At 32.2% G+C, this 16,079-nt stretch overlaps 1 protein-coding gene across 4 annotated transcripts in view; it reads right to left on the bottom strand.

The window, feature by feature from the left end:
* The window catches only part of LOC123710770 (ADAMTS-like protein 1), a 186,922-nt gene that overhangs the window by 28,261 nt on the left and 142,582 nt on the right, over positions 1–16,079 (bottom strand). For all 4 annotated transcript variants that reach the window (XM_045662946.1, XM_045662948.1, XM_045662950.1 and 1 more), the window contains exons 6-8: positions 12,970–13,152; positions 11,730–11,846; positions 837–981 (exon numbers count right to left, since the gene is read on the bottom strand). In XM_045662946.1, the coding sequence (XP_045518902.1) occupies positions 837–981; positions 11,730–11,846; positions 12,970–13,152 (445 nt within the window). The remainder of the gene's footprint in view (positions 1–836; positions 982–11,729; positions 11,847–12,969; positions 13,153–16,079) is intronic.

Raw genomic sequence — 16,079 nt, 5'->3', positions numbered from 1 at the left:
TGTTCACTTACTTACATAAATTATCATAAGGCTTTGTATTATACTATGTTTTTTTAATTTATAATTTACACATACACATAATGGATAAAATATACTAAATTTTAATATAAATTTTTTGTATCAAATGTTGTGAATGTAAAAAGTCACTCTACGTGACGTAGTACGTATTTAAACTTGAGATATTGTAGCAAACGTAGATACGCTCTAGTGAGTGTCAAACACACCTCGTAATAGATAGTCCATTATGCTGGAATTATCTTGATTATATTCAACCAATGTCTGTTGAGCAAGTAAATTAGTGTTAAATTCACAAGGTACTTTAATATTTTGAATACCAAATATACTTTGTCTAGCCATAAATACTGTTAAACTTCTATTAAAAAACAAAATATTACATTTGAATTTGGAATCTATCATTTTTATATGATTGTTCATCGGGTTTTCTCATTTTGGCGCCAATACATTGTACAATATTTTGTGATATTAAAATGGAGTGGAGTGATAAAGGGAACCGAATCGCTGTGATTGCATTACACAAAGTGGGTATAGAGCCAAATGCCATATTTAAAACTCTCCATACGCTTGGTATTAGTAAAATATTTATGTACCGGGCTATTAATAAGTACAACGAGATCTCCTCTGTATTTGCAAGAGATTTTTTTTACTTTGTTTCAGTATTTATGGCTAGAATAGGTATATAATCTTTTTTGTGTTTCGATGATCACTTTTTATTTGCAAGAATATTGAGAAATGTCTTTCACTTCGTAAAAGAAAATTATTGAATTTTCAAATACCTTATACAAGTGTCTTATATACGCATAAAATATAGTACTAACCTCCCCCACACGTTGCTGAACACAAAGACCCAGGTGTAGACAGCCAGTGGTAACGCGGGCGTGAGCAGGACGAGCCGTCGCCGCCGCAAACACCGCATTCGTCCACTCGTCGGGTCGACCCGACCCGTAGATCGCAGCCGACGCGCTAGAATTGAATTTAATAAACAGTTTATAACAAATCATAGAATACAAAATGTAAGGCTTGTATATCAAGATGCTAAACAATTCTTTTTCTATGAAATTCGACATCTTTGACAGACTCAGACGAGATTGTGATTTAATAATGAATACGGACGTAGGAGTAGGTTATATACAGCTGCAAATCAAATCATTTTATTAAATAATTATACGTCAAACTCTTGTCTTTTGAATTTGATTTTGACAATGTAACGCAGATGTTACCTTACTATTGTCAAAATGCGTCTGAATAAAAACTGTGAAACCTATTTCGGGACTTGTATAATATTAAAGCTACAAAAGTCTACGACGTTAGTATGGAACAATGTACGAGTATTATGTGATGGTGCCGTACCATCGTAACCATCGTAACAAGAAAGATATTTGCGACTATTTAATGGATCACACGAAGTCGATTCGGGGTACTAATGACGTGTTACCTTATTCAAAACTGTGCTAATAGCGCTCATAAAAATCTTTATTATGTATGTATTGTAAGAGACTGTTAGCAATGTTAAGAAATAATTATAGTATTTACAATTTTCTTTACCTACATATGAATAGTGTTAATTAAAAAATGTGTGGGTGTACTTGTGTACACACGTAAGAAGTGAAACTTCTTTATGACCTTATTTTTCGAAAAATTATCTAATGTATGCTTTTAATTATTAATTTTAAATTAGATAAAGTTTAACAAAAGGCTTTTATTATCATAGAAATGAATACAAATAATAATTATTTCATTTTACCTTATTACTAATAAGATTATTACAGAATTTCATTAATTGTAATATAATTATTACTATCATTTTTATCGTTATTATATATTTTTGTTATTAATAGCTTCGAACCTCTTCGAATCAACCGTGGTAGAGGAACAAGAAAAAAAAAAGGCGCGTAAACGAAAAATGTGACGGTAAATTTTTTTCCAACGCCGATCCTTATCGGCGTGTAGTGTGTCTGAAGTGAAACTTAAGGAAGTTATAAAAAAAAATTGACACACAATTAAAATAAACTCAAAAAGTTTATCCCCGTGGCAGTGTACCTTTAAGCTGGCAGCATTTCCTCTCGTTATTGCGATATTTATTCGAGCGAGTAAAGAAGCTATGGTGTCACAGATACTATCTACAAGGTCTCAACTTAAATTAATTAGCGCCTTTGCACTTGAACTCCACGACCCAAGAGTCTCTACTCCAAAAGAAAGAAATCGAAGTTGAAGGAAAGACCCTTATATTAAAGCCGTTTAGTATTTTCCGCCTGCTCTGCGCCCCAGCTTTTGCTTGTCCGAGGGAGGTGAGACGGGGACGTGTCCACACAAGTAACATCCCATATCAAAGCCGGTCTCAACCTCCAAGGGATCAGCGACATCCCATCCCGTTGCCACTATTAGTAAAATAGCTTAGACTTAAATTACTTAAGTTTGGCTAGATTGTAATGTTCCGTGATATCTCAGTGAAGACACATGTAGTATATGACGCATGACTTTGGATTGAGATATTCACATTATATGGTCTAAAACTATTTGTTAAAGTAATAATCACTGATTAATTAACATTAATTATAAACATATTTTACAAAACAAAGATATATACGTAATTATTGAACTAAAGGAATAACCACCCACAAATCTGGTCGTAATCTCCAAAATTGGCAACTGATAAAGTAAATGTCACTTAAATGCTCCCGACCTTTCACCGAGATCAAAGCCTGCTTTCGGATCTCATTATAAATCGGAGATATGCTCTTTGTTAATAAATTTAAGAGTCTAAATTTATTTAGTATATTGGGAAACTGGGATTACGTATGAATATGTTTAAGTGGAAACAAAATATTTATTTATCAATTGATCAGCTATTGATCTTTTATTTATTAAAGTTTACGACATCGTACATAGTACTAAATCTACTGCACACTTTACAAAATCTTTCATCTAAAATGTATGACAATTGGAGTAAACATAAAAGTTTCAAAAATTTAAAACATATACAAGAATTATGCACACAATAAAATTAGCAGAAATTTTTGTTAAAGTAGAAAAATAAAAATAACAAGAAATAAAAATAAAAAAAAATCATCAGCAAAACAGCGAATTACATTCGAGATAAGATCCAACAATGCTTTCTCTAAAACCGATGAGCCCACTACCGAATATATCCAGCTCCGGATAAGCACGGTTTAATCCGTTAAAATTGCGAAGAATTCGAAAGGGAGGTACTTGGAATCTTAGGTTGGTTTTTGTAGAAGGAATTTGGAAAATATTGCTGATATTAGCTACTTTTACATTGGTTCATTAAGTCATCTCTTGCGGTAATAATTTAAGATCAGAGCAACTTAACTACAAATTTAATGTTCGATTAATGAATGAAAGAAATATTTATAATTATAGAATCATAGAAATATTTTTTTAGGCACCGATTGTATCTCTTATCAACTTATTTAAATTTTGAATAAACTCTAACATAAACCATGGACACCCATTGTTAGCTATGGCGATTAATATTGTTTTTACTAGCGAATAATTCTAGATAGAAAATCTAAAAGCGCTAAAACCCTTAGTTTTGGCCTCAGATTCTATTAATGTAGGAAGTATCTAAATTTAACTCGCCAACCTATTATTACCATACCAAATTATGTTGATCTTGGAAACAAAATCTTGCAACTGACAGCAACCCTTGTAAGATCGTAAAACAAGTTTTGAGTTTAGCCTTGTTGTTGGGACTACACATATGCCATATAGTTTGAAGCTATATAAAATAGGAAAAAAACATCACTTCAAATAAAAAAGCAGATGGTGCAAAACCCGAGAAAAATGATAAACCAATGATCAAAGTTTAAAAGTTATTGAGGGAATCGGATCGACCCAAACTTACCACTCCAAAACCTCAAAAGGCTATTTTTCTTAAACGTGACCCAATTATTTAAAGGTAAAAAGGTTTTACTACCGATACTTTATGTTTTTTTTACTTTTATCACCTAGTGCTTTAAACTTTGTAACAAAATATAATATTCCTTTCGTAATTATTGAAGTTTAGATATTTGAAAAAGTTTCGTATTTTCTAACTTTTTATTAAAAAAAGCTTCATAAATATTTTGTATCTATTAAATAACGGTATTTGTAATTACGATGCTTACAAAGTACAGTATTTATAAATAATAACACGCTTCATATAAGATTTACACGTCTTACACGAGACTTACACGTTATTAAAGACACGTAAACAAATGCCTTAATACCTTATATTAAAGAAATGAATCCATTAGTTATTCACTTGAAATTTTTTTTTATTGAAATCACCATAAGCTTCTAAACTATTTATTCCATTACGCAGACATCTACAATAATTTTTATGTCATTTACAACAGAGTGAATGAGCTTAAAACAACAATAATTGAAGCCTTTTCAGACAAACAGTTGTGTGGCTAAACAAAAAAGATAGGGATTGAAACCTCGTGACAATGCCGGATGCGACCTGACATCATCAGGGAACGGGAACGCGAAATAATAAGGCATACACTGGGTCAAAATGGAAGATGAAGCGAACATCTTTCATTATTCTATACATATTGTTAATATACATTAGTTTGTAATTATACTTAGACTTTTAAGAAATGATTTTTTTTTTTACTTTCACAATAAAATTGAGAGACGGATATGAATATTAAATTTAAGGTAATATAGCATATATGTAACAGATTCGCTGTGTTTCAATGGCCCCAGAATTAAAACCAGTAGTAACATTATTAGGTTAATGAACGATATAGCGTTAGCCTCTAAAATACTTATACTTTTATTACTTTCATTGAAGAGATGCTGAAATTTGCCTATGATTATATCTGTGTTATGGGCCTTCATACAGTTCAGTAAACATGTGTCACACCATGAAGTAAATGTAGTTATTTAATGATTGTTGCTTGTTCTTAGTAATATTATATTATGATAAATATGTACAAATATATTATTATTTGTAAATCCATTAAGCGCTTATAACTTGCACCACACGAGAGTTCTACCCGGTACTCTTTGTCTGACTATGTTTGCTCTCGTTTCTAAAATTAAAATATGCGCTTGTAACATTTATATCTCATGTTCGGTATAACGAAATTATAGTACATTTTTTATTTAAGACATTAAGATTGGACGTTCGTTCTTGCAACTTTGTCGAGTTATTGGTACAATACCATATTGAATTACATAATTATACGGATATGCAATAAATGATAATAATCAATGGCGCTACAACCTTTTTATTATTATACCTCAGATTTCTGTATCTGTTTCATGATCATTTTTTAGTCTAATAGGCAAGTAGGTGATCAGTCTTCTGTGCCAGACGTACGCCGTCGACTTTTTAGGTTTTGACAAGCTGGTTTCCTCACGATGTTTTCCTTCACCGTTCGAGCGAATGTTAAATGCGCACATATAAATAAAGTCCATTGGTGCACAGCTGGGGATCGAACCAACGACCTCAGGTATGAGAGTCACACGCTGAAGCCACTAGGCCAACACTGCTCAACAGATATACAGTATTTATAATATTCCCAACCTACATACACAACCCATGGCCCAAGAGTCTTCACTCCAAAGGTAACAAAATCAGTGTTGCGGGAAAGACTCTTTCTTATATTTGAGCCGCTTTTTATTTTTCGCCTGCCCCGTGGCCACGCTATCTTTTGTGCTTGATCGAGGGAGGTCAGACGGGGCTAACGTGTCGACACAAGTAAATATATTTTATTTTTTTCTTGGTGATGATATGGCCCGCTAGAATATTACTATAAAACCAAATATTTAAACAAATTGCTCGTATGCTCTACCAGAAATTCTGCTTCAATCAATTCAATTTAAATCAAAATTCATATTGATTCAGAGCTAAGCAGAAATACGCCGAGGTCGTTTCATAAAAAATAAATTCAAAATGGCAACAAAATCGTAAATGTATTATTCAAAATCCGACAGACAAAAAGTAGACGCTTATACAACAGTGCTCGAAATATTTTAATATTTGAATTTATGTAAGCATTGACTGGTATTGTTTTTATTTTCATTCGGTTTTTTATGTTTTGTGACTAGATCTACTTGTCTATTGAAGTTTCAAATATACCGGTTTATTTGTTTGTCGAAAGGCAATTCAGCACAGCACTAGATTTTTGTTAGCTATTGTTAGAAGTTTATTGTGGTGAACAAATTTATATCCAAGGTCTCAGCTAATTTATTATTACTAACATTAAACAAATTTATCACACTTTTTATCATGGTAAATATTGAAATTCGTTTTTGAATTATTTTTTATTATATTTTAAATTGTGGTAGGCCAGTGCCCTTTGTAACTTCCTTTTCTTTGATACAAGTGAAACCTTGGGATCACGCAGTATAAAAGTTATTCATTCATGATCGCTGTCGGCATTGCTATTGGAAGTTGCAGTGGAAGGGCTCGGATCGTTATTCTTACGGGTGATTTTGGGATTAAAAGTATCCTACACTATTTTAGTATCTCTTTTTTCCTTCAAAATAAGCAAGATATTCTCGCACTCATGGGACAGAATATGTATTTATACATGAATTGCAGACTGTATTGATTCTATTCTAAGATATCTTTCAAACTATTGCTTACATTTATACTCGTGTTGTTTCACCGTAATAATTGTATATACAGTGGTGGTCGCATAATTACAAACACTACCAACGGCCCTTGACGTTATTTAAGATACTTCACCGTAACCGTTTTTATTTTTAAATTAAACAATAAGTACAACAACAATATGTTCAACGATTTATAATTTACAAGAAAAACAATATAAATCCCATTACACAAGTGCAGTTTCAATATTACATTACTATATATATAATATTTTTGAATTGCCATTAATCCATTGTATCTTCAATCTTCCGAATCTACTCCACATCCGGAAAAACACCCTCAAACTTTCATGTTACCGCCACCGTGTTTGCCTATAATCCTTGTGAATTTATAATTAAAAGCATTGATTACAGGACGTCTAACATTTCACTTACCATTGGAATTTACCATACTTATTTTTGTTTTATCTGAAAATAATACTTTTTTCCTCCTATTAACATATTTTTTAGCACATAATAATCGCTTCTTTCGGAGTTGCTTGGAAAGAAGTGGGGTACCACTTTGGAGAGATTCTTTCCAACCTTCCACTAACCTTGGGTGTATCAGTCTTGACGATTTGTTTCTTGGGATTTGGCGAAAAAACATGTTTAATCTGGTTGGAGCCTTAACTTGGGCTTGTTCTTTTGTAGCAAGACGAACGTATCTTCTCTGGGAGAGGTTTTTCTTGGCCGAGCCTTTCTAAGAAGATATTCAACAGTTCCTTGTGTTTTATAATGACTAATTGCACTAACAACTTTCTAAACAGCACAATTTAAATGCTCAGCCATTCTTCCCCACTTTTGATCTATATGTAAATTAACAATTATTTTTCTAGTTGTATTTTTGCCCATTTTGAACAAAATATAATTCAGATTAAATTTTGAATTGCTACCAAAAGCTATAAAAAGCCAAGAAAGAAATGTTATTCTCCGAGCTATGGATGCCCTTTTAAAATGTCTCTAATAAGGCATCCAAGCGGGCAGTAACAGAAAATAAACTCCAATATGTGTAAGACACATTTTGTGATTAAAAGTAAGATATGTTTTATATTTTATGCATTTAAGGGATTTTTATTCGAGTAGCATATTATTGCATGATTATTAATTATTGAATGTGTATCTTTTTACCAACATTTGCAGCAGTTAGACATTCTTTATTCATAAGAAGTGTTTATAATTATATGACCACCACTGTATATACGATATGAAAATCGATACAATATAGGGAACGAGTGAAATCAAACTTTTACAAAATATATTTAAAGTTCAACGTGCGTCCCTTATAACCTGCCATTAATGTTTGTTTCTCATATTAATATAAGGAATAGTTAATTAAAATTTTAGAACAGGAAATAAACACGCGTAAGGAATAACAGAACAAGATTAAAAATGCAAAAAGAAACGTTTCGTAAAAAATAGTTTTAGCTTGTAGCTACGACATATGACTGAGCTACAGAGTTTTTAATTTCCACAAACCATCTCATTTCTTCCTTGATAAGTAACTTTTAGGAATGTACTTAAAATGTTCGTATAAAGGGATTCGGTGTTCGGATAAAAATTTGTTTTTTTTTATTGTACTTATTGCTTTAAAAATATGTAAAAAAATATACAGGACGGAGGAAAGAAAGAGTAAACTTTATTATGCACAATAAAAATATATTTAGGTAAAAAGAAAGTTCAGTAGCCACACTAGGATTCCCTGTGGCGTGGGCAAGCTACTCTCTTACTTTTGACATGTTAGCGGTACTTGACAATAACTTTACACGTATAATTAAACTATTGTTAAGTTGTTTGTAAAAATATATTCTGATTGTTTAAGATGGTTAGTGAATGTATGTAATGTAATGTGAGTTTTTAAACATTAGTAAAAATTCTGTCTTTAAGAAAGTGATTAAAGATGAAAGAAAAAAAAGCCTTGGGCGGAGAAGGAGAAGCCTTGCGTTTTATGGGCTGCTTATATTATGTTGGTTTCCGTTGTGTATGATGTTGTGTGGTCGGTGTTTGTTTCCAAAAATATCATCCATTGCCAGAAATATCACCTTTACGCAAGGCCAATTTTCTTAGAAGAATCGCAATGGTATTTTGAAATAAGTCGCTTATAGTCGGCATTTTAAACCGAGACAAATAATAAAACCGAAAATATAAACATAATAGAATTCATCATACCTACAACCTGTTTTCCTTTAATTTACCAGACAGATGACATTTCAATCTAAATGCTTTTAGCTACACAAATCGGCCATTACTTAAGAGGTTGGGTATACTACGGAGAAATTTACTCGAACAATACAATATTCATGAGAAAATTCGGGGAAACGCATTCTTAGATAATTTTTTAGCTTGTGTTTTGTTTAATTTTGTTTCTTTATAAATGAATAAACTGTGGATGTTCATGCTACAAGATGTGAAAAACGCCCAGAAATTTTTATAATTTAATTTAAAGGAATTGTACAATGGTACTAATTGAACGCTTTTTGATATAAGTTTATCTAAATATGTATTTTAATAAGACGCGTCAGTAAAAACTAATGTTATGTTCTATATTTAATAAATGAAATTCAATAATTTGGTAAGTTGCAAATATTCAATGTAATTATTATTTACATATAAAACCTCTGTATGGAAACAATCACGGATCGAACCAAAAACATACCGTATATACGATAATTTACCTGCAAAATATCATCCGCATATGAAAATTATTAAGCGCATAAAAGCTTTCAAAAGCACAGTAATCAGTATTCAAAGTGTTATTAAGCCCAACTCTTTCGAATACTGAAATGCAGGTTTGCAGGTGTTCAATAAATGCGGATTATACTGTCGATATCAACAAAATACTTTGCTTATTATCCAGTTTTACCAAGTAAAACGCGTTTGATTAGAGTGTTAATTATGAATTAGTTAAACTTAACTTGCTGTATAGAGTTCGTGGGCGAGGTTTATTTAACTATATACTAATTATTAAATCTGAAATATTTTAACTTAAGATAAAAAAATCTGAGTTTATATTTGCTTAAATGTACGAAGTATATTTATTATTATATTTTGTTTAATACTTGCGGCCGAATTACGGTGTCTAAATATTTTTTTAACTATTCTGCGGTTACATTCATAGTTTTCTTTTAAATACCATCAAAATTAAATAATACCGGCTAGATCTATTAAATAGTGGTATATTTTTATAGAACGAGGGACAAACTGGCCTCCTTACCTGATGGTAAGTGATATCCGTGCCCATATACACTCAGACTGCCAGAATGCTCGCAAGTGCGTTGCCGTAGTATGTCGTAATGTGAAGTTAATATTTTTTTATATAAAATAAATGAGTACAAAACGCTTCTCTGTACATTTCAATAACCCGAGGTGATAAAAATAAAGGGACACATCACTACTACATACGACTATGTACATCTATTTTAAAAGTACGTTTATCGCATCACCTCTTCGTACATTGCTCTGTTGTAAAAAGTTTTAAAACGAAACTCGTATAACAAAAGAAAGCAGGAAACTATTCAAATGAAGGTACGAGAAGAACAAATATCTTAGTTCACGTCAAGTTAAATCTCTTAAAAGTTTCAAACGAAACGATCGGACCCACGTCAAAAAGTAATCTTTAAGGTATCTCTTGCTGTTTGTAAATAATATATACAATCTCGACTTCGAAATTATTTGAGTGTATAGACTTTTAAACTTACTTAAAGCCATCGAATGACCTTACCTATTGAAGACTAGTATTATTATACGTTTCCGAATAGTATCATCTCTCATTGTTATTGTTAGAAAAATAATATGACTATTTCCAGTCAATTATTTGGAGTATAAACCTCTGGTCTCTGGACGCAAGAGTAAAACTATGGACGAAGCGCTCCATGCGTTTCGTTTGGTAGTAATTTTCTACAGCATCTTTAGTTTAATAGAGACAAGCACGTCTTTCAATCACAATGAATCATACGCTATTCTTTCGTCATTTAGTTTTATACTACTACCCTTAGTGCTTATTATAAATTCAGTTGTATATGTCATATTTAATTTTTAAGTAATAGTGCGTAAACAGAAATGTTTACGCTTTTTTATCAAGCATCGTCAACGACTTGTCACTTTCCGTGCGGCTCGATCTTGGTCTTTTGATCTTGGCGGTGCGTAGAGATGTGGGGTCTCTCTGGATCTTCTCCCGAATTTACTATGGAGAGTGTTCAGAGGAGCTGTTTAGACTAATACAAACCTGCAGCTGAGTTTCGTTATCGGAAGTCAAGGCAGAATACAAAATATCATCCGTATCACCTCGACATCCTTCGTTCTACAACTGCGCGTTTCTTAAGGCAGTTTTTGTCGCACACCATCACTATGGGGAACCATCTACCAATGAAGTATTTCCGAAACAATTCGACTTAGCGTCCTTCAAGAAAAGAGCCTGCCAATTCATGAAAGGCCGGCAACGCATTTGTGAGCTTCGCTTCTGGCAATGTGAGTGTCCATAGGCGGCGATATCACTTAACATCAGGTTGAACCGCCTGCCCGTTTGCCTATTACATAAAAAACCACACCCTCAAACAATAACATTTATCCTTTACCGGAGATCACATTATCATAGGGCTTTAACATGAAAAATTCGCGAAACAAATTCACTTCTATATACACATAACACTAAAATATTCAAGTGCCATATCGGAAGTTATTTAGAAGGGTTGCCATGTTTATTTCCCGGGATCTGGTAAACAGTGCGTTTTGTCATAAACAAGAGTTATTTTAGTTGTGGGGCGTGCCTCATATTTTGGGAAAACACTTGTCGCGCGCGACTTAATCGCGTTGAGTTTGGAGTTTTGTTTTAACACTACGTTTGTATTATTTCGTTCAGTTAATTGATTTAATAATAAAAAACTAAGCTTTTTATTTATATTAACAGGTAATTATATAGCAATTATTTATAATTTACTTTACATTATATTACACCAGCAGGCCAGTTAGACTTTACGATAAAATGTAGATTAAAAATAATATCGGGATTTTTTACATTTAAAAATGATTGTCATAAGGCCGACTTGGATTGCGGGTAAAATCCCATGTCATTTCACGAATTGTAAAAATTCAATGTGGATTATTACCTGACATCGTCCATCAATGCACATATCGAGGCTACCAGGCCGGCATCTTGTACCATCCGATACTCTGGGAGCTAGTACAGCTACCACCACGCGATCCTCATCATCCAACGTTACTGTCTGAAATAATGAAGATACGATTAGGAAATTAGTTAGAATACTGCAATTTAGCAACAGCGTGTTCCGGCACCAATGCCTTTGACTAATAGAATAAACAAATTGTCACTTGTCACACACACAAGCAGTTACAGAAATCAGAGGCCCAGATCTAATAATGTTGTAAAGCCACTAGTTGGTTGGTTAATAAAAGTTATTTACTCAATATCTTTATAATGGTTATTATCACGCGATATCTAACTAATTATATTTACATAATAAAATATAAACTAATTTAGATATAGTATCGAAGTATATTATGAATCTATAAATCTACTTAAGCTTTGTGATGTTTATTTATACATAAAAATTGTTGACCTACTGAGTTTCAAATATAACTTAACCTTACATTTTCATTGAAATTTCATGCCATGCCTTAAATAAACAAGTACCGTAATTGGCATAAACACAAAAATGAGCTTCGACGGAAAATTTGGCTTAATTTTCTTGAACTAATTAGATAAATTCAAGACAAGTCTTATAATGAGATGTTTCCATTAAAATATTTATCTACCTTCCAACGAAATTTAGTTTTCTCTAATTTAAAATACAAATTGTAAGGAATACTTGTATTGCTTTTTGTAAGTTAAGAAATTAATAATGACCTTTTTTTAATTTTACCTTTATACCTAAAATAAAAAAGCTTCTTTTGTCCTTACACGACCATGTGTTGACAACGACTTTACAAACATCTAAGGATTATTTGAGAAAATTATCCCATGAATTCCTAAATTTTTATTAATATTTCTTTACAATTTATTTAAGTTTCGTTTTAGGATATTTCTCGTTATAAACTTTTTGTACTTTGATCTCAGTTGGTGCTATTCTTCCTTAGTAGGGTTGCCTGGAAGAAATCCCTTGTTATTGAAAAGGCCGTACTAATAATACATGTAACCTGTTTTTATACTGTATGTTTTAGGAAACTAAATGCAAATAAATGTGCAATTGTTTCTAATGGGCGGCGGTTTAAACAGATAATGATTTAACAGAAATAATATTCTACTATTCTATTCGTTCGCCCCATTTTCCTAAAAAAGTCTCAATAGCCTGAACTTAGATTTTATTATGAAATAATAATATATTTCACCGGTTCAGGCTTTAAGCCGGAATGTTGTGGAGTTCCCCGGCATGTCAACGCACAGGGTTCTGCATCATCACGATGAGCACGCCAGTGGAAGAGTTCACCGCCGTAAGGAGTATTGTCATGTGCGCTACACTGCTGTTCCCTCCATATGTCTTCTTCTAGAAGAGATACGTTTGCGCGGCATGGCTATAAAAATATAATTAAATTAAAATAAAATACACATAACAGATTCTATGCTAGCAGATTAATATTGACATGTAGTAATCCTTAACAAATAAATCACTATTTCTTTCGTGAGCCAAATGCAGAGGCAATTATGTAATACGCCTTCTGTATATTTAAATTGAAGAAGTCTCAAATGAAAAAAACGTGAATATTTTTAACCTATAACACTTTTGATAGGTATGTCGGGTGTTATTGTCGCTTATAACGTGTGCAAATAGCACACGTTATAATGTAAAGTACAAAGGTTGTTAGATCAATTACCGATTACATAGCGAGTAATACACATCGTACGTATGGACTAGACTTTCACTGTAATGGAAGAGATGATGATAAGAACCAAAAAGCACTATTTTACCAAAGTTTAGACTAGAAATGTGTCTGACCTATGTCCTATGTTAATTAAAACATCCGAGGAGCTTAGCTGGGTTAGTTAACTAATAGATTAGAGGAGGCACTTATGCGGCTTACGTACACTAGCCCCAGAATTACACACGGGAATTAACGAGCTTAAATCAATGATATAAATTCTATTCGAATGAATATATAAAGGTAACATTTCATAATGGCCGCCCGTGGGACATTTTTGTATTATTTCTCTTTTAAGATATTAGATTTTCGTCTGTCGACTATAATAAAAACATAATTAAGTAGGACAATAATAAGATTTAAAAAAAATACATACCAACACGTAACAGAGACGTTTTATGTCCCTTAATAGGCGCTTAAGAGGCATAAATAATCTATATAAATAAAAACGTATCGCAAAATATATTACTAAGACGGCTGGATCAATTCGAGTTTTTTTGAAGTTATACTTCTTTGGCGCGTTATGAAAATGATGAGAGTAAATTTTTAAAATGCGCGCGCACACCGCGACAAGACCCTGAGGTTAGTATAGTCAACATTTTAAAATAAAAACTGTCCATTTATTTAATTATGTAGAAATATATATTTTTGTGATATTTAAATAAACTTTATTTAACTAGATAATGCGTTATAATAAAACTTTCAATTTATTAAATATCTTTTTTTCTATTGTTAGTGTCGTTTTTTCTACAAACGTAAAATAAGTCAAAGATAAAAGAATTAAAAAGATTTTTATCTTGTTACGCCAAAGATGTATAACTACTGACGCGTGTACATAAGTACACAAACCTAATTTTTTATGTTTTATTCCTTGAACTTTGAGGAGATATGGAGAGAAAAATTGGAATGCAAGGAAAAACCTAAAAACTCGGTTTTTATTCCGTAAAAGCGAACAGTTTCTATGGGGTTAGATAGTAAAATATTCCATGTGTTGGTATGTAGCTAAAATAATCATATTAAGGCGCGGGTGCAACTATTACGGTAATAAATAATATTGGTAGTGTGTTAATTGTTTAGTTTGTAAACATGACCATCAAATATTTTACTTTACGTACTAGAGTAAATTGATTAAACTTTCATATAAAATCAGCTAAGATATTACGAACTACCTATTAAATAATATTAGTTACACCGTGCTACGATATTTTTTATTATTAGTAGTAGCCAAGCCAAACTAAAGCTTTAAGGTTCCCCACAGATCCATTGAGATGCTAAAAAAAATCGCTCCTTATAATTATTATCAATATTAATGTAAATACGAAAACTGTTATATTTCTTCAATATTTGACATTCAGTAAACAGTATTCTGTTTTGCGCTCAAACATCTCAAACTTTAATAAGTAGACGCAATACTTTAGAATGATTTATAGAGACCATTGTTCTGATTCCATTTGCATAGAAAAATCCTTGAATAAAGTAGAAATAGCTCGTTGAAGAAACAAAGCATGCGCCAATCAGATTTAAAAGCGTCAGCAGTCAATAAAGTGGGGGCAAATAACATTTCTTATTGTCATTCATTCGGCGTCGAAGCCTCCCTCCCTAACACCCGCTTAGGGATGGCTTTCATGCTTTTATAATCTTTGAATACGATTTTACAGTAGGAATCTTATCATAGACATAGTTTGCTTGTATCACTCACGATAAGTCTCACGAGGGCCTTCACTAGACTTCAACTAGTGTAGTTACGTGCAAATTATTTTTAATTTAGTATGGAATATTAGATAAATAATAATATTCTAATAATGAAAAAAAGCATTGACTAAAACTTAACAAGCTAATTTCAATAAGTTTCAAGGAGTTAAACTAGCAGCAGTAGTAAATATTACTAATATTTCCGTTATATTCATAACACTTGTATGACAATTTGAATTTTTTTCTCAACCGCCATGTAAGCCCTACGTTTAAGGCTCCATCGCGTCTCAGCAGGGAATTCACGCCGATTAAAGTCATAAGTAGCTTCGGACTTCGCTTTGTGATGTAAGGGCTTAACTTTGATTTTATGTTTTAATAACTAGCTGTTCACTTAGATAACTTGCTTTAATGCAAATAGATGGATTTTTAAAAACGTTTGTGGTCGAATCCATTGAAAATGGGTAACAATAGTTTTTACGAAAGACATTTTAAAAATAAGTATACTGTTTTTGTGCATCCGTGCATGAAAGGATTTCTTTTCCATATGCGCAATTGACACTTGTTCGTACGGTGAAGGCGTACAACGTGTCTCTTAGACCCAAAAGTTGAGCGTGGAACAGAACTCAGAGACCCAAACAGAGCTTAAGCCCAACGACGCCCACAGACATAGAAGTCATAATTTGATTGTTTAGGTCAAAATTAATTCTACTATTTATGATTGTAATTCGGATTTCAACTAGTCACACAATTTCGTATTGATACAAAATATGCAGATAACAATGTAATGGTATTAGCTCACTACTTAAATATCCTTTCAGAAGTTCTACGATTATAGGTAAGTGTATTTTTAGCATGATTATATATTATACATATTATGTAGTTTTGTTAAG

Source organism: Pieris brassicae, chromosome 6 (assembly GCF_905147105.1).
Source record: "Pieris brassicae chromosome 6, ilPieBrab1.1, whole genome shotgun sequence".
NCBI lineage: Eukaryota > Metazoa > Arthropoda > Insecta > Lepidoptera > Pieridae > Pieris > Pieris brassicae.
The sequence above is the reverse complement of the archived record's forward strand: the minus strand, read 5'-3'. Positions and strand labels throughout refer to the sequence as shown.